The 25,177-nt window shown below is 41.6% G+C and overlaps 1 protein-coding gene across 7 annotated transcripts in view; it reads left to right on the forward strand.

The window, feature by feature from the left end:
• Window positions 1-25,177, forward strand: part of LOC110988817 (chloride channel protein B-like) — a 167,512-nt gene that overhangs the window by 109,119 nt on the left and 33,216 nt on the right. For all 7 annotated transcript variants that reach the window (XM_087137605.1, XM_087137607.1, XM_087137608.1 and 4 more), the window contains 2 exons: window positions 12,865-13,010; window positions 16,730-16,901. In XM_087137605.1, coding sequence (XP_086993731.1) covers window positions 12,865-13,010; window positions 16,730-16,901 — 318 coding nt within the window. The remainder of the gene's footprint in view (window positions 1-12,864; window positions 13,011-16,729; window positions 16,902-25,177) is intronic.

Below are 25,177 nucleotides of genomic sequence, written 5' to 3' on the forward strand. Positions count from 1 at the left end.
TTGTGATATTTTGGTTATAAACGTATAAATTGTTCGACTTATTTGACTTGTCTAGATATTAAGTAAGGAATTGCAGTTTGAAGTAACTCTGGCTAATTTACTAAATATATATCCTCCACAGTGCGGACGGATTGTGTGGTTAGACGTTTTAACATTGAGCCTTGAGAATTGACCGGCAAAATAAGGATTCTAGAACTGTTCATATGAAGAAAGGATGTACAAGAAACTGACAGTTTTTTAACGTGAATTGATGGTTGAGCATTGCAAATATTGAATAATTCGTATAGCGGAATTTGACTGTGTAAAATAAGAATTGGGCAGGAAATTTAATTGTAAGATAAATCTAGTATGATTGATGAATTTGCTGTTCTATGGTCATGGGCCAAGTTCTGCATTGAGGGACATTTTCAGATATTTCCCCTGCAATTTCAAGTTGTGCATAATTATTGTTTTGAATAAATTTAGATGTATATGGTGTAAATATAAAAATTTTGTGTGAAGTGATCTCCTTGTTAAAGTTCCCATAGACTGTGACAGAGTGTATCTATGGTTCATCGATGTGCAGTCAAGAAATTTGCTCATAGTAGTGGGCGAGGTATCAGGCATACTTGAGTCTGTCATCGTTAAGCAAAATGAAGCACTTCGATGGACTGGTTACACGATTAGCTGCAGCTGAAAAGATCATGGCCTACCATGCCGAACAGCTGAACAAACTCGAGCGATTCTCTTGCTGAAATAACCTACAGGTTATTGGTTTCCCTTAGGAAAAGGGCGAAGATTGTCTGAGCTTTGCTAAAAATATCCTTCAAGAAAAGTTCAACATGGCAGGGGTGACGCTGGAACGAGCTCACCATGATGGACCAAAGCTGGAAGGCAAGCCAAAACACCTCTTCATCAAACTTAATTGTTACCAAGATAAGATCAAGATTCTCCAGCAACAACGGCAGGCACTCAGCAGAGACCCCTATTATTGCGTTAATGATCTAACCAAGACTGATCTCCAGGAAAAGAGGAAATGATCTACCCAAGCCACAGCTGCCTACAAAGACGGCAAGAAGTACCGCTTTGTGGCTGGTAAGTGGAGGGAAACTGGTGGTTCACTGGCCCGCTTCTATCGTCAGTCTTAACCTGATGATGTAATGCCGTCTCAAGGCTCTCTACTCACCATCTCCTGTTCTCAGTCTGTTGCAGTCACCAGTAAGCAACCTTGGCATCTGCACAGCGAACTTTGTTTCCTTTATGTTGCACTTGCTGACAATACATTATTTGCTGCCGTTTGTTTTTAGATTTGTTTTACCTTGCCTGGCAAGATCAAGCTTTGATGTGTCTTCCCCTCATTTTTCTGGTTATTCCTGGCAGCATGTTTGCTCAAACTTTCTTTTGCTTGTTGACTGTGTTCTCCCCGGTGTTCTTAGTGCCTTCAGTTTGGTTAATTTAATTATTTACACATTTTCTCCCACGAGTACCTGCTTACTCTACCATGTACTGCCAATTTTGTGTTGTTTGCCTCACCTTGCCAGGTTTATATCTGACTTGTATTTGTGTTATCCATGTTGTTCCTGCATTGATGCATATTTCTCATGCCAAGTTTTTATTGCCTTAATACGTTTTCCATCATGCCAGTTTGGCTTTCTTTATAAGTATTTATATATATTTGAGCTCATGTCACACGTCAAAATTCATCTGCGAAACTGTATCTTATTTCAGTCTTATTTTTTCAGCTGTATTATACTTTTCATTTGTTCATTTGATTTTGTTTTTGTAACTGTGTATTTGTGTTTGTACTCACAAGGTATGTTTTCTTATTCTACTCTTGATGATTAGGATTGGAAAGTGACACTTTTAATGACTTATGGCAAGCTCCTCAAAATATGGACCATTAGATAATCAACTTTGGGGGCTCATTTTTCCTGAAGTGAACAGCGGTGAATTAATTCCCAGTGTCTGATGTAATTAGGAAAGTCATGGCTGATGTCTGGAACAATCATGACCCAGTCCATGTTTCAACTTATTTGGAATTAATTAAAGTCTTGAACGTCAGCATTTTTGACGTATGTGAACAACCTGTTGAAATCCTAGCCAGTAAAATTTACTGAGGAGTGATAATCCCCACGTTTATTTTACACAGATTTATATGTGGTGAAAGGTGATAATATGTACACATATTAAAACCATAATCACGAAATAAAAAAATATCTCTCACAATTAATCGGGTCCCAAAGTCGGCAGTTGCAAACATCATTTGATTCTGTCATTAGTGTAAAAAAAAATTGACTGCAAAAAAGAGAGAGTAAAATCCGTATCAGTGGATGTACAACACAAGCTTAAAAAAAAAGCGCAAGAAAGCACCGCCAAACCATCATCCTTTTACAACTGCTCCACCGGCTCAGCTGTAGAGTGCCCTCTGGCGGCCAGGATGGTGACTCGGTCATCGGAAACATTCATGCGAGAAACTTGACCGGCCACTTCGGCAGTGTAAATCTCCGGGCCCTCAACACCTTCGGCCCCCAGCTGGGGTTGGACATGGAGTAGATAAACCTGCTACGCCAGCTGCTGCCTCCAGAGCCGGGAATTCGACGCTGTTTGGGCAGGCGCTCCTCAGGCTCCAGATCCAGCAAGACTATCAATGTTGACATGCTCACAGGCCGATAAAATGGGGCAAATCTCTTTGAGAGAAATTAAGAAAAGGCATCAAATCTCATCCATACTCGCATGGACAGATGCCTCCCTAGTGTTCACTTCCGTATTCTTGGGTGCGCATCCTCAGAGAATACAGGAGCTTTTAAAGTACATGCACACTGTAAGAATGGCAGCTGCATGGTTCAGGGGCCGGGGATGGTTGGAGTATGACTGTCAGTTTAGCTTGCGCCAACAATCTCATCCTAGTAGATCTTGGTCGGTCATCGATGGTGAGCTGTGGGCATTGTATGTAGCAGCCCCGGGATTGTCATACATGCACTTCAATGCCTGGGGCCAGGGGGGTCCCTATAGTACCACAGTACACCCACAAATGTTCCTCATGCCAAGCAACTGGGCATGACGCAGCCTCCTGCAAATCAACCCCGAACAAGCAGCATGGCAGTGGGCGTTAAGCCAGGCTGCGCTGGCCCTTCAGCCCCAAATGGAGACGGTGCATGCTCTGTAGGGGCCCAATGTATGTGTTGTCTGGCACATTCACCCATTAACGTAGCGGTGCTGCTCCCATTACTTGACATTTATCCGGACACGGAGGCAGCTAACAAGTTGCGCAGTGGATTTACATTTGGTTTTAGGCTGAGGTTCACTGGGCCACGCATAGCACAGGACACCCCATTGGTCTTGTTCCGAAATCGAAACCTGGCGCTTTTCGGTTAATCCATCACCTCTTATACCCTAAACATGAATCAGTCAATGACGGCATTGACAACAACATGTGCATCGTTCATTACACTAACTTTGATGAGGCAGCCAATTTGGTGGTGGGGGCTGGGAAAAGCACCCTGCTGGCAAAGGCAGACATACAATCAGCTTTTCAGCCTTTACCAATACACCCAGATGACTTCTGCCTATTGGGCTTGAAGGTATTGAACAACAGTTTTGCAGACAAAACCCTACCCATGGGGGCGTCTTGCGCCCGGCCCACTTTGAAACCTTCTCTACACTTTGAGAATGGGTAATCCGTAGTCGGGTTGGGCCGGGACACACCTGCCACTATGTCAATGACTTCCTGTTCATCGTTAGGGCCAATGCTAAAGGGAATCAATCATGTCAGGCCATACTTGACTGCTTCATGGAAGTGTGTGCAGCCTTGGGGGTGCTACTAGCCCATGACAAGACTATAACCCCCTCCACACACTTAACTTTTCTTGGGCTGGAGCTAGACACAGTCTCCCAGTCTGTTTCTGTGCCACAAGACAAGATCGGCAAAATATCTGGCAAACTTGACGAAGCGTTACACTCCAAGAAAATCACACTGAAAAATCTCCAGTCCATCATTTGGCCCCTGTCATTCTTGTGTCGTGCAGTTTTGCCCGGGCAAGCTTTCCTCCGCAGAATTATAGATTTAACCAAAGGCATACGGAAACCGTGGCATCTTGTTCACCTCTCAGTAGGGGCACAGGAAGGCCTGCATATGTGGCATGTCTTCCTGCATAGCTTTAATGGCAGGGACCATCATCCCCGACCAGTTCTGGCTAATGAATAATGACATCCAGCTCTATACAGACACTAGCAGTGGCATTGGGTTTGGGGGCTATTTTCAGGGTCGCTGGTTCAACAGCGCATGGCCTCAGACCATAAAAGCTGCAAAACTGTCCACAGCGTGGCTCGAGCTTTTCCCAATAGAAGTAGCTGTCAAGCTTTGGGGAAATTTACTCTCAGGGAAGCGGGTCCTGATTCAGTCCCACAATGCAGCTGTTGTTTCCATTGTTAACACTCAGTCATCCAAATGCCCAAAGATAATAAAGCTGGTGAGATGCTTTGTATTACACTGTCCCAGCAACAACGACGTCCTGTTCAAAGCTAAGCACATTCCAGGGTCCAAAAAAGAAATTACTGATGCCCTGTCTCGCCTGCAGATGCCTCGGTTCAGGGAACTAGCCCCCGGAGCAGCCAGCTGCAGCTCCGAAGTCCCACCAGCCTTATGGAGTCTCTAAACACAGGAACAATTCGTCTGCTTGGGGCCTCATTTTCCAAGAGCACATGGGCAGCATACAGCAGGGAGATAGAGCAGTTTCAACAATTCAGGCGCCAAGCCACGCTCCCATTTTCGTGGCCAGCTCCAAGTAACCACGTTACGGCTTTCATTGCCTATCTGTCAGTGGAAGGGTTTGCCCCTTCCATGATGGGTACGTATTTTGCAGCAGTTGCTTATGTACATAAACTTAAGAATTGGGCAGACCGTACAGCCAATTTCCTTGTTCGCAAGCTTAAGGAGGGATACCACAGATTAACCCACAAATCCGACAATAGACGGCCCATCACACTTGATCTACTCGGGAAATTATACAATATCCCCAGCGTCACCACGGCGTCCTTTGATGAGGCCGCACTCTTTTGAGCTGCCTTCTTCCTCGCCTTCTTTGGGTTTCTGTGAGTGGGGGAATTCACAGCATCCACAAAGGCCAACACTTTAAATAGCGCCTAAATCAGTCACAAAGGCAACCAAAATTTTGCTAATGTGATCATATTTTCACCATCCAGTCACCATTTGCGACTCAAGATAGCTTAAAAACTACATTCAAATGTATTTGAACAATTACAAGTATGCTTAAAAATAAAAAAAGCAATGATTATGTACTCAAAGTTCATTCCCGAAAAGTAGAAATGGCAGCGCAAGTCGCATCGAGTCGCACTAAGTGCACTGTACATGTATATATACCATACTTTACATGTACGTGTGTAGCGATCATGCGCACGGTTTTGGTTGGTTCCTGATCTAAACATACATTGCTGATGCACTGTATACGGACACCTGGGCCATTTTACAAACCACGGCATGGCATGGGCTCCATTAAAGGAATTAAAGGGGGTCGCTGTGATTTAGAGTGTCAGAAATAGCGCAATTCATGCAGCATTGTGTCCGTGAAACGCTGAAACTATGGGCATCATAATTTCCGGGGCTGAATCCTCAGCAAAAACCCTGATTTCGTGGATTGACCTCATTGGTACTTGTATGCAAGTTGTATGGTGGACATGTGCCACGCCAGGTCATGATTCTTTGGCATGGATGGATGATGTAAACACACGTTATTTATACTTCATGTGTGTACATGCGTTCATGAATATTCAGCACAAGTGATTACTACATTTTCATAAAAGTGCTGGCACCTAGATTTTTCTCCATTAGGAGCCAATGGCTACCAAATACTGTTTTTCTATTTAAAGGGTTGACTGAGACTGCAGATTGCTCATGGATTTTAAGTCACAGTGATGTTTCCTTTGTGGGCAAAAGTCAGGCGGTCATGGTTGTAAAACTTTGTTTCTCAAAAACAGACCAAAGAGGGGATTCAATGATTTTTGCACTTTCGTAGGCAGCGCAACTCCACAATGTGCCTAGTGAATGCTGTCATGGAGTACTTGCAGGTGCATCCACCAATTCCAGGCCCACTGTTTGTTCACTTTGATGGTTCCCCCCTCACTGCTTACAGTCCAATAGCATGTTACAGTCCTGCCTCAAAGGCTTAGGCATCCCCCCCCACAGGGTTCAGCTCCCATAGCCTTTGCATAGGCGCTGCGACCTCTGCCACCCTTAACAGAATAGCGGTTCCCCAAATCCAACACTTGGGATGTTGGAAATCACAAGCAGTCAATCTATACATCAGACCCAAGAAAGTCTAGCCCCCAGCCATGCACGGGCCAGCAGGACTCGTGGGGCTAGAATCTCAGTGGTTGTTCCCTACATCCGAAGCCATCTAGAGCGCGGCCCTGCACCCGGTACCATCATTATCCATATGGACATCAATGATATTTTCTCCATGCCACGTAGAGTAATCAGGGAGAGATTAGAAGAGGGCCTTCAAAACACCAGACACACACTACCAGATGTTAGAATTATTTGGTCCGATATTCTTCTCAGGCTCTTTTACTTCGGGGAATTGCACCCAGGTGTGGGTCGTAAAACTGTGTATGCTCTTAACAAATATGTACACAGGCTATGTAGCTAGCTAGCAAATGCTCATGCTATTAGTCGTCTACACAACATCCACCCAAGCCAACAATCAGTGTATTGGTGGGATGGCCTCCATCTATTTGCACTACGGAACAAATATTTTTCCTTAACCTGTACTCGGCCTTGGCCTTTTTTGAGGCCAAACCAGGTGTCCTCCTCTTCCCTTCCTCCCGCTAAGACTACAACCTGTGTGCGTTATACCTCTCAACCCAAGCCTATCTGATCCATGAGTCATTTCAGCCCAAAACCTCACAGTACATTGTGCATTAGTTGCTTATTTATCCGGGGGGGGTGGCAAGTTTCTGCATTGGGAACTTGTTTGGCGTAGAGTGCCAGGTTGGAGCGGGGTGTCTCTGCCCAATCCCTGCCCTGGAGGACGTCTTCCTCGGGCTTACCCCCTCGTACCTTGAGGGGGGTGAGATGGGTGGGGGACATGTCTGTTGATGGGGGCTCCTGTTATATATCCTGCACAGGATAGTGAGGCACTTTCTTGCCAATGCTTCAGCAAAGCGTGGGATGCGATGCTCTGTTACTTCATCTGTACCAGGGAATATTAATCATCTGGGGTGCAGTCAAACCACCATATGCATGTTTCTTTCTATTGAGTGATAGTTAAACCGACTATATGCATGTTTGTTCTTGTCATCTAATACCAGTTGTTAGCATAATCCTGCCAGATGCCTTTTCTACAGGGAGAGTTGGCATAATCTTGCCGAATGCCATACTTAGCCACCTCCTGATCCTATGTACATGTATGTTTAATTATTGACAATGTAAAGGTCTGATCATTATAAGCTCAGCAAGAACTAGATGTAAGTGTAACAAAAGTGTTTTGTTACCAGTCGTGTAAATTTCGCCATTAGTTGAGTAAATTTTGCTGTTAATCAATTGAGTAAGGTCTGACTATTATAAGGCCAGTTAAACTAAGTGTAACTCTAGTGTTTGTTACCATTAAGTAAGGCTTTGTCATTGTTGTATAATCTGGGCACCATGTTAACTTTGGACAGACCAGGGCTTAGCAATAAAGCTCGGCGGGGTACCGAGGAAACAGGCAGAAATTGTTGTTCATGTAATTCCTTCCTCCACTGCCAAATGCTGGTATAGTGAGAGTGATTATGAACGGTAAGAGAATGAAGAGAGCCAAACTTTTCCCATCATTTTCCGTCAATTTTGTGCTCTTTTTTAATGGCTTATATTTTAAACAGTTATTCTTAGGTGCTATAAAATACATCAGTCTATACTGAATTCTCCTTCTTGTTGAGAGAAGTTTTGAAATCAAGTCCTCTGGTGTAAACACTTTGACATAAACTTTAAATGAATTCACCTCCATTTGATTTGCGCTGGTAGGCAACCAAATGTACACATTATGCCAAATAACCCCCAAGTAATCATTTTCATAAATCTGAAGGTGCTTATTTGTATTTTACATGATCAAAGTCACTCTTTCAGAAGTTTTGAAAAATGACATCCGGAGTTGCATTTTGGTCCATTTTATGGAGAACATGCCTTAACATATTCCCGAAGTAGGCTTATTTTCTATTTAAGTTCCAGGAGCCTCTGTAACCACTTCCACGATATCCAAGATTCCTTGTCCACTCTGAAGTTCCCGTTTTCCATCTACAGCATTACTGAAACGTGGTTCAGAGGATCTCCCCCTCTGTACATTTCAGTGGCTGATTACACCTTGGTTCACACTTCACGTTCAGAGAAAGTTGGAGGGGGAGCAGCCATGTTTGTGAAGGGCCCCTTGATCTGTTGAGTCCGGGAGGACTTAATGTCACATGCTGATGATTACGAGTGTATATGTATCTTCATTGAAATTGAGCGTCACTTTTTCCGTAATCTGATGATAGGATATGTCTACAGGGCTCCTGAAACTCCCTTAGCTAACTTTCAGCAGTATTTTGGCTTTTGTTTGAATACTGTCGCTACGGAGGGGAAGTTGTGCTACATAATGGGAGACTATAACCTTGATCTTTCGAAGAATAAGACCCACCAGCCTTCAGATGATTTTGTAAATACCTTCTGTTCCTACGGCTTCCATGCACTGATTAACAGACCCACTCGTATATCCCCTCATAGCAGCACTCTGATTGAAAACATACTAACCAACAACGATGATGATTTCTGATCATCTTCCATCATTTCAAATTACTCCCTCTTTTTTCTTAGCTGCTGGCCCTGGTCCCAGAACCGGTGTTGCAAGAAACATTAATATTAACACTTTGCGTTCTTTCTCCACAGATGTTGAATCCACTGACTGGACTGCAGTTTACGAATGCCAGCACACTGACAATGCCTGTGATACTTTTCATACTCTCTTCACAGAAAAGTGCAATCGACATTTTCCTCTTGTCCCTAAAAAAATTACAGGAAAAAAACAAAACTAAACAACCCTGGATCACCGAAGCTATTATCAACCCCTGCAACCACAAAGATAAGCTGTACCGGCGATACTTACGCAACCCCTTCACAGCCAATGGACGTCTGTACAGAAGCTATCGCAATCGCCTGACCTCTGTCATTTGACTCGCCTAGAAAGACTACCACACGCATATTTTTGAAGAATAAAATGATGTAAAAAATACTTGGCGATAAATTAACAAAATTCTCTGGAAGGATGTTAAAGCAAACATCCCAAACTGTTGCACTGATGGCCAACAAGTCTTCATCAATCCGGTGGATATTGCTAATTCCTTCAATTTCTATCTTAGCAATGTTGGTCCTTCGCTTGCAAACAAAATAAATCTTACTAATAAACATTTTCCTGGTAATCTTCATACTTCTAACTCTGCTAGTTTCTTCCTTAATCCCACATATCCTATCGATGACATTCATGTTTCTGTTGTAAAATATGTCGTTCCATTTATATCCTGTTCTCTCACTCTCATCTTCAATCTTTCTCTTCAAACTGGTTCTGTTCCCCTCAATCTGAAGGCTGCTGGAGTCATACCTATATTTGAAAGTGGTGATTCTAGTGATATTCATAACTATCGACCTATTTCTGTTCTTCCCTGTTTTTCAAAAATTCTGGAACAACTTGTCTTTAACCAATTGTCTGCTTTTCTCTCTAAGTTCAGTACCCTCTTTGAACATCAGTTTGGCTTTCATCCAAAACACTCTACTGACATGGCTTTCATTCAGTTGACGGATATCATTTCTAACTCTTTATCCAATAAACTCTTCATAGCAGGAATTTTCATTGATCTGTCAAAAGCATTCGACACAATAGATCACAACCTTCTTCTCTCTAAACTAGAATTCTATGGTGTGAGAGGACAGGCTCTTGGATGGTTTCATGACTATCTTTCCAATAGGTCTCAGTTTACTGTTGTTGCCGGTGCATCTTCTTCACGGAGAGTAATTACATGTGGAGTTCCCCAGGGTTCAATACTTGGGCCTCTTCTTTTCCTAACTTATATTGACGACCTTCACTCTTCTTCTACATTGTTATCATTTCTTTTATTTGCAGATGATACTACAATAATCTATTCAAACACTAGCTAGCATTCCCTTGTCCAGACTCTGAATATCGAACTTGCAAATGTCTCATCATGGTGCCAAGCTAATAGACTTTCTCTAAGCTCTGATAAAACCAAATGTATGTTCTTTACTAAGTCTGGACCAAGGACTATTACTCTTCCATGTACATCAATAATTCATCCATTTCCCAGGTACATTCTGTAAAGTTATTAGGAGTTACACTCAACGATCAGTTGAACTGGAATGACCACATTTCCTCGATTGGGAAGATCACTTCATGGAATACAGGTGTCTTATCCAAGCTGTGTTCTTTCCTTCCCCCTTCCACTCTTTTCACCATTTATAATACTCTAATCCTTCCTTACTTCAACAATTGTAACATTGTCTGGGCACGCTCAAGCTACAATAAACTCCACCCACTAATAACCATTCAGAAAACAGCTGTTCGGATTTGCACTCAATCACTTCCACAGGCATACACAGCCCCTCTTTTTGCACGACTCAAGACACACTCACTGATATTATTATTATGTTCAAATGCACAAACAATCCTCTCCCAAATGCCTTTTCTTCTTTCTTCACCCCTGTCCACAGTGTTCATGACTATCCCACGCGGTCTCGCAACCTGTACCTTCCATACACCCGCACATCCTATTTGATTAATACTTTATGATTTCAGGGGCCACGACTTTGGAATGATATTAGCACAACCTTGAAAACACAATCGTCTGTAGGCCGTTTCAAAACGTCATACAAAAATGATCTTCTCTCTAGTTATTTAGCATAGTTTTCCTCTCAATTCCATAACATGTATATACTCTTTCTGTTCTGTAGCTCACATTATTGCCTTGTACAAATTACTTCCATCGTTTTCCATCTGTCATCTTTCAGTTTCTTGTCTGTTTGTTAGTCCTGTAGTTTGTTGTCTGTCCGTTTTCAATTCATTTCAGTACAAGCCCTTGGCTTTTAATTAGGCCTCGGTAGTGCAAATGCCATCATAGTTACTACTGTTTGTATTATTTTCTTTATCCTTCATGAATTGTAAACGCGCATACAATTTGAATGCCTCATATATGCACTATCGGAATAAATGTCAATTGAATGAATGAATGAAAGCGTCAGGGAATCATGTCTTTCATGGATGCCAAATGAAGAAGCCAATCCCCTAGTCCCATCAACAGTCCCAACATGATCTCCACCATATCCAAATGAGACGTCCAAAATTTTGACAGATTTTTGTATATCCATCTCTGAGGAATTTAAGGTAGACCCCCCAAACAGCTCCATGACATGGGCACATTATTTTAAATCTAAGACTTGCTGAAGCAATCTACACATTACATCATTGCTGAATGTTGTGATGGTTTGCAAGGTCCCTTGCTGTAATTCATTGTCATACATTACCTGCAACAATGGCAATTATTATTCATTCAGCCTAAATGTGAAGGGATGAACATCCCATGCTGTTACAATGTAATTAATGGCATTGTACAAAATGAAGAAATGAATTGACTAAGCTACTCATTTTGAGATGCTGTCACATGTATTTGTACTTAAGTCAATACTAGAATGCATCTAGCACCCCTGTTGTTTTGCCTCAGCACAGTTGGTATGGACATCTGGTTTGGCCCATGGTCTTAAAGAGATTTCTATTTAAATTTGGATTGTGTTCCAACTAGAGCAAAAGGAAGACTCTTTTGGATGACAAAATCATTTTCTCACTGATTGTTTAACTTTGAATTTAGAGTTCTAAGTGTCCCATGATCAATGACATTATGATTCCTTCAGCTTGTGGTTTTATTTCTGTTTTTATGCATGGTAAGTTTTAAAGTTTAACAACATAGTTGTGATGTAATGATAATGAAGTCATTTGTCAAGTGACATCACAGTGCTTTTCTGCTCTGTTTAAAAGGCCTTGTTTGATAACAGCATACACTTAAATGCCATTATTAAATCTTCCATACATTGAAAGATTGAGAGACTGAAATTTTTCTGCAGTTCTTGTTAAAGGTATTAAAGTTGTTTTAAGCATCTTGTTCTTTATGCTCTTCATGGAGTAGTTTAATTTTTGAAAGCTATAATGAAACATGAGAACCTGTCTTTCATGCAAAATATATGCACATGTAGTACAAAGTAAAGTCATTTGGAAAAGCTTAAGACCACCTTGAATTTTATTGGTATTTCTGTCACTAGGCCTGCTTTACAAAAGGACTGCATTGAATGATTATTTAACACCAGTGTAGTGCTATATACCCATTTGAATGAAATTTTTTTTACAAAGGGAGGTCTTGTGTGGCATGCACTTTGTCGGTATGGCAGCATGGGAAAAAAGCCAGTCTAAGAAATCAGAAATAAAGGAGGGCACAGTACTGTAAATTTAGACCGTTAACATTTCAAATCATGGAAATATAGTCAAATAACTGTCTAACCAAGATACTAAGGTCAAACATTGGAAAAAAAAAAAGTTTTCGTGATTGATTGGTTTAAGTTTTGTTTGTCTTCAGGTTAATGTATTTTGTATGGGTGGTCCTAAACTCTTGCAAATGAGTGTAATGATGTACTACCCATGCACAGAAAAAATGTTGAGATGTTGTTGCTTGCAATGGAGATGTAGTTGACGTGAGGGGCATAACAGGTATCACACACATATAAGTGTTAAAATGAGTATTGTCCTTGAAATTTGTTTCTTTGTGAAAAAGATTCAAAATATATGTCTTTTGTCTTCTTTCTAGGCCAGATTCTTTCAGCCCCAGGTGTCTTGTGGAAGAAACGAGCAGCCAGACTGAGATAGGTGTTAGCCTTTATACATGTCCACCTGGCATTGTTATCAAGGATGAAAATGGAAGCATTGCATTTTCAAACAAGTCATTTAATCAAGGTATATAAAATTATCCTAATAAAAAATCTATTCACAAAAAGTTGAACAATTAAACTGTTGGTTTTAATGCAAGGCTTTTATTGTTATGCTTCATTTCCCCCATTTTCAGGTGAATTTGGATATATATGTATTTCAGTTTAACCACTTGCTGCTGGGGAACCCTGTTTCGGACACGTAACCTTTATATGCACAGCAGGGGTGTCTGAAAACAGACAAAGGGAACTGGGCCCTGTAACCAAAAACCGTTAAACCTGGGAATTACCAACATTTTTTCACTAGTGGAGATAATCCAGTCTTGTTTTGAAACAGTATATCATGGTTTGTGGCATTCAGTGCGAGCAGATTACTTCTGGGGAAAAAAGCGCTCGATCGCTGCAGCAATCAGCCACACAGTACTGCTGCATGCTAATTGGGCCCCTATTGAAAAGACATCAGCAGCGCACTGTGCCAGTTTCTGGAACAAAAGAAAATTACTTAACACTGCACAATTTGGGCTCTTTTTACAAGGTGGCAGGCCTGGCTGAAATACTCTGGCGTCAATAGATGTTGTCTGTAAGATTAGAGTAGCCACCAGACAATTGTTTGTGTGGGTGTAAGAGTCCAGCAAAGGAAGATATGAATTTTTAAGAAATTTGGAAAAATGAAAAGCATGAAAAATATTCTGGCCCAGCAGAAGCAACATTTATAATTACCCCTGGCACGAAGTGGTTAAAACTCAGTTTGTTGCTATGCTTTAATCATTACTTTTTTTTCATTTTATCATAGCCTCTTTGGTTTTATTCAGTTTTTGGAAATTGATCATTTGAATGCACAGCCATTTGTATAGTTGTTTTTTGACCAGAACTAGAAGCCCTGATGATGGCACCAGGTTTACGTGCAGGTGGTATGTATGCGTGAAAGGGTCTTGGAAATGAAGTTTGTTATAAATTAGTTGTAGATGATGTATCTAAAGTGTTATGTGAAATTTACAGTCTACGGCATTCAACCTATCCAGATTACTATTTTAATGCATATTTTCCAAGAGCCATTTTGCCATTTGCTAAAATCTTGATCAACTGTAGTGCACGCTCTATCCCACAAAGCCTAGCAATACAACCGCCATATTTCTGCTATTTTAGTGCCATTACAAGCCGACGTTTTTTCCCTTTTCTCAGAGTTTTGAGAGTTATTTTGTACCCTGTATGCACTCTTTTGTATTTCTCGATTAACTGCCTTTTAGTATTAAACCGTGCTTCCTGTGTAATTCCTCTCCTGGGTATGACACTAAACTGCATCCGGCAACAAGGCTCAAGTTCGGGAGTTCTAGAGTTGTTGGGAATGTGGAATTACCCCTTAGATATCATCGCTCCCAGGTCTGCTCTGGCCCAGAGTAGTTGCATCTGCAAGGGCCCCAATTATGGGTTAAATAATCTGATCATTGAGTCGTGGTTCGGCTGCTTTCTGATACCTTCAGGAGAATGAAAGGCTAAGGAGTAAACCCTACACAAATCCGGAGTGGAGCCCCGAAGACAGCTGGACTGACTATTAATCGCCATCTTGGCAGCTCCTGCAAGCCAAGCAGGTGCCAAGCATACTGCTCTGCATTTCTTTGGACCCCACAAGCAAGGCGGGAAGGGGAAATTAACTAAGCTGGGCAGCCCCTGACCAGTAAGGTGCTGATCCGCCACAGTCTGCCTGCATACTTCAAGTAGGTGATTGTATCTTAAGGAAAGCCCAACAAGCAGACTGAAACACTGCACCAGGCAAGACAACAAAGTGAAAGAAGAAACTGAAACTTTCTAGCTGGAACGTCAGGACCTTGCGTCCTGGCCTATGCGGTGACTTGCATCAGATTAACGACTTCAGAAAGACAGCCATCATCAATGCTGAGCTCTTCAGGCTTGACATAGACATCTGTGCCCTTCAAGAGACCAGGCTTGCTGACAGAGGCTTACTGCGTGAGAAAGACTACACTGTTCTCTGGTGGGGCAGAGCCGAAGAGGAAGCAAGACTACATGGTGTTGGATTTGCTGTGAAGAACAGCATCCTGCCGGCCATTATATAACCAACAGATTGGTGGGACTTTCCACCTCAGCAGGCTTTGTCACCATAATTAGTCCTTATGATTCGACCCTTTGCTCCATGCCAGAGGCCAAGGACATACTCTACAAAGAGCTTGGCTACATAGAATACGACTTAACCATCAGCCTGAAGAAAACTAACTTGATGGGCCAGGATGTCAGCGAGGCACCCAGCATTGCCATCGGGGACTACGCTCGGGAAGTAGTTGATGAATTCATCTATGTTGGATTGACGATCTCCAGCAACCTGTCTCTTGACTCAGAGATCAGCAAATGCATTGGCAATATCCACAACAGTATCCACCATGACTAGGCTGTCCAAGAGAGTCTGGGAGAACAACAAGCTCACCATGCACACTAAGATGTCCTTGTACAATGCCTGTGTGCTGAGCACCCTACTCTACGGTAGCGAAACCTGGACAACCTATGTACCATACCCCATGTCCTACTGTGGCATCTACACATCCAGACTGGGATCTGCTTTCATCCTCACTGCCCCGTATGGACAATCAGGGTGCCTGATGACACAGAAAATCTACAACAGCTGACTATGACATTTCAATCCTGGCGCAGAGGGCAGGCTGTAGATCCAATCGAGGCAACTCTACTAGTCAGCTGATAGAGGATATCTTCATTCCTTCCATCCAGTCACACTCAGCCTTTTCCTTTGACAGACTTTGTGCCCAGTGCGAACCCTTAAATGGTACCTTGGAAGAGCTAAAGATATCAGAGGCTCCATTTCTCAACTGCTGGTGACCACGACTTGTCCCCACCGCCCAGCTTCTAGAGACACAGTTGCCAGGTGGATTCAGCTATTAAATTTGCTAACATAAACTGGCCTATCACTCCAGATGAGCAGTGAAGATGCCACATTCATGTTCATGATGTCAGGGCCCTCTCCTCCTGGGCATAATTTAAAGGTGTTTCCATACCAGGCATTTGCAGAGCTACTTGGGCTGGTAGTCCTCTCCACAAAAATCGCAGAAATATTGATACCGGCCATCCCATCCCTTTGCCAGCAACTGTTACCATCAATCAGACAATTTCTAATGATGAGTCTGATGCAATTACTATCACTACTGAATTTTTTCTTGTACGCACAGAGATTTTCACCACATTCATTCCACCTATATCATTTCTAACTATCATCTTTCGTACTATATACTCGCCAAACCCTATCTCCCGTTTTCAGTGCTTCTCTACATTTGTATGGTAATCTGGGTAGATTGAATGCTGTATACTCTTCCCCCACTTACATTGGGGTTGAGTCTACTAGAGAATATGTACCCAGATTAACTCCCTCCCATCCTCCCCACTTTGTTTCCAACGCTGGTTTATTTCTGAAATAGAGGAAGAATATAGTGGTTGCCTCACTAGGCATTGTGGAATAAAGGGCACACTACAGTTTATAGAGATTTTAGCGAAGGGCGTAAGGCCCTTGGAATAATATGCATTTGTATGATAATCTTGAAGGTATTCTATTGTAGACTCAATTCACGTGTAGGTGGGGGGAGAATGTTCTGGAAATGTTACAAAAATGACCTGCTTTGATGACCTTGTGGAAGACATGAGGCACTTGTCTTCAAAGAAAAGTCACTACAGAGAAAATTCATTTCATTGAATGGACTTTTATAACTAGAGTTCTTTTGTTATTCACAGTTGCCACTTTACTTTTTTTGACTGGTGAAGAAGCCATACAACATCTCTTCTCAAGGCAAACCCACTGGGAGTTTAGCTATGTGCCTCTCTTGACAGTGCTAGTCTTGTATTTCACAATGGCTTGTTGGTCCTGTGGATCCAATATCTCATCAGGTCTTGTTGTACCAATGCTGTAAGTAATCTACATTGTTTTTTTGTGATTGCAATTCCCCCTTGGTTGACTTTCCAGAAATTGATGCCAATAAAGGCTCTCATTTCAGTAGCATCTGTGGGGGTCCAGTACTTACCACATTACATACTCATCCTCTGGGTTTGGGATATCTGGAGGACTTTTGCACACATTGATGTTAGTCTTGTGTGCAAGTGTGATGAAAATATCCTCACCAATGAGGCACTTCAGAAATCCAAGCTCTAGGTCAATGAAGGATATGTTGTACTTGGGCCCTGTTCCAAACTGTACTGAACTTATATGGCTGTGAAACGATAAGGAAAATGAAATATTGCCCAGTCTGCCAACAATGTCGTTAGTGGTTTCAAGAAAACTATTTTATAGGTAGGCCCACACATAACAAACATACTAATTTCCTTTTCAAACCCAAGCACTGTTACGTATCATTTGCTTGAAACCCTGTCATGTTTTCAAGGAAGATACATGTAATAAAACAACTTTATACCTGTCAAAACTCGTTCCAGCATCAGTGTTGATATTCGGTTTATGTTACTGCTGCAGGAACTTTTGCAAGAAGACACCATGATTCGAAAAGGTTACGAACAGTTTATGTTCTGGTATCAATGACTTCAAAATACGTGTTATTTTTGTCTGTTAAAACAGTAACTTCTTGTTTCTTCAAAATACACATAAAAAATTCAATTACATGTACATAAGTAGAAGTCTCGCTTCAACTGAAACTCTGAGTAAGTAGGTCAGGGGAAATTTGCAAGAATTGAAGAACAAAGTTATTTTAAAAAAATGCAGGTCAAGTGTCACAGAAAATAAAATTCAGTGATAACCAAAGGGAGGCCAACGTTGCTAATTTGAGATGAAGTGAAAGGAATTGAAAGTATAAGAATTCTAAAAGAAGAAAATGGCGTTCTTTCGGAGGCTGGCATGCAAACATGTCAAAAGCACCAGTGTAAACGTGACGTTTTTGTTGTCATTTTGGATTTACTTTGTCACATTTGCAAGAATGCCTCTAAACATTGCTGTAACTACCTGTGCATTGTGCAAGTACATTCACCGTATATGTCAGACGTTCGAAACTTTTGGAAAAGCTGGGTGCTCTGACCTTTGAAAGGTCATTACGTCATTTTTTTCTATAGCAACAGTCATCTTTCTTTATTGCATCTGAAAGAGGAAGTCCCAAACTTCATTCCAATATAACTATAGAGGTCGCTATTAATATAATAGGTTGCCTTAATATGATACCGCACAACAAATAGGAGACCAATTTCGGGCTGGTTTCGGGGGCAACAGGTACAAAAGGGTTAAGTTGGATCAGTGTGTGCAGCCACATGACTTTTTATTGTTGATTGTACAGGATGCCAAAGCGAGGATTATTGCCACTGTGGGTTAATACTTGTCCTGATAAACGAGAGTTAATAATGACACATAGTCTTATAATCTTGTACGTAAAGAAATTAGCGTTGTAGCATTTATTAAGTCATAAAACTTGTGAAGAGTCAAAGGCTTCTCTGTTGGATTGTCTTGTAAAAAGTGTTGAACCAATAAAACAGTTGTTCATTGTTATTCTGTAAGACACTGGGTGAGCTGAGGTTAAGGGAGGTTTACCTGACACTGTAGATTGGTTACCACATTGAGTGTCGTTCCTTTAGGGTTGGTATATTTCCAACAAATGGACGTTAACGAACTTTGCCAACTGCCTGCGCATGCACATTCGGAAACCTAGTAGTATGGGTTGGTAAATCAATCTGGACAAATATATTATACCAGGAGAGGAATGCAAATGTTGTTTCAAAAAATGGGTGGGGGCCGTGTGCCTTGTCTGGACATTGAGACTCTTTGACTTTGAAATTCAACTGAAAATAAAGACTTTATTTTCTTCTATTGTTGTTGTGAGTGTTATGTAAGTCATCTTACTAAACAGGAATGAAAGCAATCTGATGCAGCTGTGAGGACAGGCAAGGCACAGCTATGACGATTTTGAAAACAAGTTTTTCAGTTGGCAGGGTGCCTGCTAAGATCTTCAGCAAAGTTTCAAACTGACCAGTAATTTGGCAACTGGCTCCCCCCATACTGGTCATGGAGACTTTAACAATCTTAGTTGCTAACAAGGCCTCAGGCCAGGAAGTTTTCCAGAATTGACAGATAAAGCCAATAAATTGCCGATAAAAAGGAAATGGACACAAAAATTGCCAACAACTTTGCTTTACTGGGAAGCCCTGCAGTAGTGACAGCCCCAAGAGTCAATCCCAATTTGTGGGCAACAATTCTAGTGACCACCAGATTGAAGGATGCAGCTTCTCAGCAAATACAAAAACATGTCACTAAGGGTGTGTTGCGGTACTTTCATATTCTCATGGAATTGCTGGAATCTGAAATCAGGTGCTTCAGGTGTTTGACCATGGAGTCACCGATAATCATCACATCAGTACAAGTCCTACTTTTGTTTGCAAGTGCCCCATACCAGTCTGTCTGATCTTTCCTCTAATGATCAAGTTGTTCCTGGAAATATATGGGGTGGGAGCTTAAATTTATTGATTACTGATGTTATCTTATGATGATTGCTTCAAAATAACATAATAGGAATCGATTAACTGTTACTTCATGCACAGTGTTGCCCTTAGTGCCATTGTCTGATGGAAGAACAGTAAATCAATTTTCTGTTGTCACTGACCACTTTGGAGTTCTTGAAGGGGTCATACTGGAAGCACAAAGTTGAGCGGAACAAGATAACTCCCTTGATTGTGAACAGGTGTTGTGCCCTGGATTGTCACTGCTCATTATCATGTTAATGGTGGCCATTAGATCTTGACGTCCCTTTTCCAATTCATGAATCTTCTCTCTGTCAGAACAGAAATTGTCAAATTTGTTGAAAACTGAAGACAGTTTTGCATCCAAGGTTTTGATGCCTCTTTGCAGTTGACTGACATCTGCCAGAATAGACTCAAACTTAGAGTGTCATTCAAATTTGGCATTTCATTGCCATTTTCAAGTGAATTCAAAACAGCCAATGTCTCACCTTTAAAATCTGAACATATGTGTTTCGGAAGTGGTTTAGATTTCCCTTGAAACAACTATTACTCAAATGAGCTTTGGGAAACATGCTTATATGGCAAAAAATGAATAAACAGAGCTCCTTGTATGTCATTGGCGGTTGCCTGAAGAGATAGCATAATTTAATGCTAAGGGTGTCAGGACTTGCCAGATTCAGGTTACTGCCATCTTAAGATCTTCAGCTCTCAGTATCTATCCTTGGCTACTTGAAATACGATTCTGTTTGTCTCTAACAGTTCATCCAAAGTAAATTCACTTGTTAGTTGTCTCTTGACAGACAGTGTTGGCACTTGCTTTATTGCAGAAAGGAGGGAATGGATTTAACCCTCGATTTTACCATCGATTTTAGGGAAACAAAGGTAGTGTTGACACGCATGCCCATTCTTCAACAAGACCAAGAATCAAGCACTGACATAATGGTATAATGACACTAGGGAAATATACAAATTGTAGGTCCTTTAGGTAGTTATTCTCTAGTAGACCCAAACCACACATTGGTGAATGACTCTTTGACCGTACATTGTGCAATGTTACTTCAGTACCTGTGTGTTTAGAGCACTGCTAGATGCTGACATCTCATTTTTTTTAATGCCAATAAAAAAAAAAGAACAAGATGTTGTATTTGAAGAGTTTTACATCTACCATCCTTGGTACAACACAATATCCAACACTTCTCTAGAAAGAGCAAATAATCAAAATGTACTCAGAACATTAGGCATATCAAAATTTCAAGCAAAATCAATAAAATATAGACAAAATTTCATTATAAACAAAAAATGCACAGGAACATGGTGTATACACTGTCTTGGGTTTAAAGACAACCTACACCTATGGCGTCACTTGGCTAAACTTATGACTTTATACCTGCAACACCTTAAGGGGTAATTCTTTTTTGCCAAATCATCTCATGATAAATAATCTAAGAAGTTAACATCAGTGATATTTGGTCAATATTTTCTTTCTGTTATAAGTTGTCTCATGATGTTGACACTTAACTTTAAGAATGGCATTGTTCCTCATTCATAAATACCTTATACATTTGAGCTATTCCAGTTGGGTGAGAACCCTTTGTGTGGCTGGTCTTAAATGATTATTCATAAATTTCTTAGACAGTTTTCCTATTCCACAACACGCAACATGACGTTGGATTAACATTTGATAATTCCCGTTGAGATTTGATAATGCTAGTTGCATTAATCCCTTGACGGCAGGATATTTTTACCGTATCCTGCCTGCTTGCTGGGATTTATTTCCCAATTTCGCTAACGGCAACTGCAGACATCTAGATTGGCCACCAGGCCTTATGTGCCAAGTTTGCTGGGTCACACACTGCGCACAGGCTGGCTCTGTGTGTTCATGATTGTTGCGGGGGTATTTTGATCCCGTTCAACATAATACCAGGCACCCATCACTTGCCTTGCTCATGCAACAACACCAACTACCCAAGGACGTTAGGCCACAGCAGAGTGTACAGCACCTGCTAAGTTCACATGGTCTATGCTTGCTGCAGATGGGCAATGTAGCTTGATTTTGCACAAAAATCGCACATAATTTTCTTGCACATTTGTAATTTTTTTTGGCAAGTTGTATTCAAATCCCCTTTCTGAATGTAGTGATAAATATAAACAGCCGCTTCTAAGTAAACTTGGAATCATCCCTTGAAAATTATCTTCCTCAAATAATCTTCCCCATAATTATAAAATAAGCAGAAACAAGAAAAACAACAGCCATATTTTCTCACCTTTCTTCTTCTGTTGACAACTTTGTTCTGAAATGACTGGACCCTTCCAGTAAAAAACTTAGCCAAAAAGGGAAAGAAAAAGGAGAGTATTTTCATTACATAATGTCTTGAAATTAGAGAAAACTCTTGTGAGAAACTTAGCCAGAAAGGACATAAAATGTCCCTGTACATGAACAAGTAATTGATTCAAGTATAATAAACCTTGAAGGAGTTGCCCTAAAATTTCATGTACTATTTCATTTACGATGTCTTGGAATAAAGGAAACTTTGCCTAAATAAGCAATTGATTCAAGTTCGATAAACCTTGAAACAAGGAGCAGCGCAAAGTGGAACTTGACAAATTTCACACAAAAATTTAGTCTCTTTTCTTTTACCATTTCTAGCGCAAACATCGCACTGCTTGTATGATCTAGCTCATTTTCCAGTTGGGGGGAATTTCTACAGCAAAATGTCTTCCTATCAGTCTACCCGGACCAGGAAGACTGGATGGTCTACCTTTATATCGATACACTGACAAATTTGGTGCACGCAACTCTAAAATTTTTCACTAACGTTTGTCTAAATGACAAAGAACTGCCAGTGCCGCCAATTTCCTTATACACAAGATAACAGTTTACAAGAGCATCATCAAGCAAAAATAAGAACACTTTTTTATTCCATTTGATTGATTTCCTGACTGAATGGTGCGACGATGCCAACTGGTCTGTAATGTCTACACCCTTCATCCCCTTGTTGTAGTTGAGTACACACTTGGGTTTCTCCACAGCGATGCCATTATGGTTCCGCTTGCCGGTGTCGGTCATCTCGGCTGTGTGCATCGTGGACAGCATACAGACATCTTTTTTGTCTCGCCAGACCAAGGTGAGCAAGCCTTTGTCGCTGGAGCAGTAAACATCACCTCTCTCTAGTTTCAAGGAGCACAAGTCCTTGGGCATGTCTTGACAATTTTGTCTTACCGTCCCGACGACGTTCGTTTTCTGGTTTTTATGTAGTTTCAGGTACAGATTGGGGCTGCTGAACCAGTTGTCCAGGAAAATGGTGTACCCTTTGCCAAGAACATCGGCATTCAAGTCAAGTATGATTTTCGTACTTGCCAGTCCAACAGTCTGGTCTTGAAGTTCCAGGTGTATCCAGCGGCAACCCCCATGCTCTGGCAGACTCGATACACCTTGATGTCAAACCTCGCATGCTTCTTGGGGTTGTACTGCTTGAACTTCAGTCTCCCTTTGAATTTCCAAAGAGATTCGTCGGTAGTAATCTTGCTAGATGGAATGTAGACGGACTTGAACTTCTTGGTCAGTTAGTTTACCACCGGGCAGAGCTTGTAGAGTCGATCGGTTGTATCTGCATGGCTGTTATCGACAAAATGCAGATAGCAAGTCCACAAATCTGTCGCGTGGCATATTATTTGGAAAAAAATAGAGTATCAAGTATTGAGTCTCTCATCCAGTAGGACTTCAAGTCGGGTTTTGGCATCAGTACCATGACGATGGTCATGGACCGGAACATTAACATCTCGTGTAGTGTTGTGTCGAACCAGCTTTGCATGTGATTTGGACTTGCTCCCGATTGACTTTTCAGGTGTTCAGCGGCATAGTGGTTGGTCTCATTGGCAATGTGCAATGTCTAGTTCTGGGGTGAAGAACTGCTTGAAGATTTCGAGAGGAGTGCTGTTCTTGTCCAGTTCTTGCACTTGAAAACTGCTGTGCCTTGAAAGCCATGTCGACAGGGGAAGTTGTCATCAGCCATCCATTGAATCGATGAAGAAGTCTCGACCTTCTTGGCAGGCCTTGCTAACGGTGGTTGCCTGTTAGAATTGCTGTCACTAGTTTCAATTTCTGAATTATGTTCAGATTCCGAGATAAAATCTGAACCACTAGTCACCATCAAAGTTTCCTCTTCACTTGAAGACATCGTGTAATGCAACTGAAGCGGCCAGGCAAATATATACCCAGCACTACAGAAAACGCTGCTTTTCGACGAAACAAATGCCCAATTACGCTGAACAATGGCCCATCTATATCCCGAGTTCATTGTGCTGGGGTGCTGCCCACGTGCTCCCAGCCCAGCAGGGCCGTAAACAGTGGCACGCACACCATGTCAATGGCCTGTATTCATCACGCTCCAAGCACACAGAACGCATTGCGTAAGCTGTGACTGTGGCTTCGAGCGACGCTCCACAGAGATTACCCAGGGTATTCAATCAAAGACAATGGGGTGTTCTGATGAAAAAGATCCCATTTACTGAGTATCAGGAAATCAACCAACTCTCCAAGTTGTCCCAGATTTCCATTCAATGCAAAGGTTCTAGTAATTACAGCTGTACACTGAATAAAAGTTGCATGCGTGGTATATGCTGCTACAGCAGTCTCCCGGTAATTAGACTTTTCTCCAGGCACGACTGTTGCCGTCTTCAGGCGTGAAGGGGTTAAAAAGATGCTCTGGCACTGGATACAAGACAGTTTAATCCATCCCTATGGCCAAGAGTCTGCATGCGACATGGCACGCAGAATACGCCATGTGCACGCCAAGTCCATATGTGGAGATTCTTCTGGACAACTTGCACAGGGAATATACCATAAAATGGACGGGGGTGTTCAGAAAAATGAAAGTGAAATCATTGGAGATCTATCATATATTGATTTCTTATGACTCTCAGGTATTCAATGAATTGGAATAAATTTGTGCTCGGCTGGCCTTAAACTAATGTTTAATGATCCAGCTCAGGAGAATGAATCCTGGTAATGCCTTTGCCTGTAGTTTGGGCATTTTCATGTCCATTCTCCTGAGCCAGTCTTAAATGCACATTTGAGACCAGCCAAGCACATATTTATTCCTTTAATTAAGCACTGGTTCATAGCAGTAGATACCATAACATGACTAGAGGAGTGCTTGAAAAAGATAGAAGTAAAATTGGTGAACAAAAACTATTGGATATTTATAACTTTTTAAAATTGTTTTACTTTTCTTATTCCTAAGGTATTTATAAATGGGAATAAATATGTGCTTGGTCGATCTTTAACATTTGTTTAACATTTGCGCCTGAGAATGGATGCTGATTTAGTGCCCCTTGCCATTGCAGTGGACCCATCCCGTTCTGTATCACATCACGTAGTACTTATCAACACGCACCTATATAAAACACCTGGACTTGTAACGCCTATGAAAAAGAAGCCATACAGCGGCCATTTTAACGAGCCGAATACAAATACGTGGGTTTGCTCCTTTCTGTTGACGTCAGGAAGAACATATGCGGGCATTGCCAGGAAAGCATTGTATTCGGCTCGGTAAAATGACCGCGAGTGGATTCAATGATCTCTATAAGCTGATTAACCCTCCTTTAGTTTTCCCGCACAAATATGCAAAAGTGCCCAAGGTCACTCTCTTGCATGTTGGTGCAGTGCACAACACAGCTGTGCTTCTTTGAGGTGTTTACCAAGTGACCCAAAGAGTGACTTCAGCATAGGTGGGT

The sequence above is a fragment of the Acanthaster planci genome, linkage group LG06, assembly GCF_054643075.1.
Source record: "Acanthaster planci isolate LZ-2023a linkage group LG06, COTS_SCS, whole genome shotgun sequence".
Taxonomy (NCBI): Eukaryota; Metazoa; Echinodermata; class Asteroidea; order Valvatida; family Acanthasteridae; genus Acanthaster; species Acanthaster planci.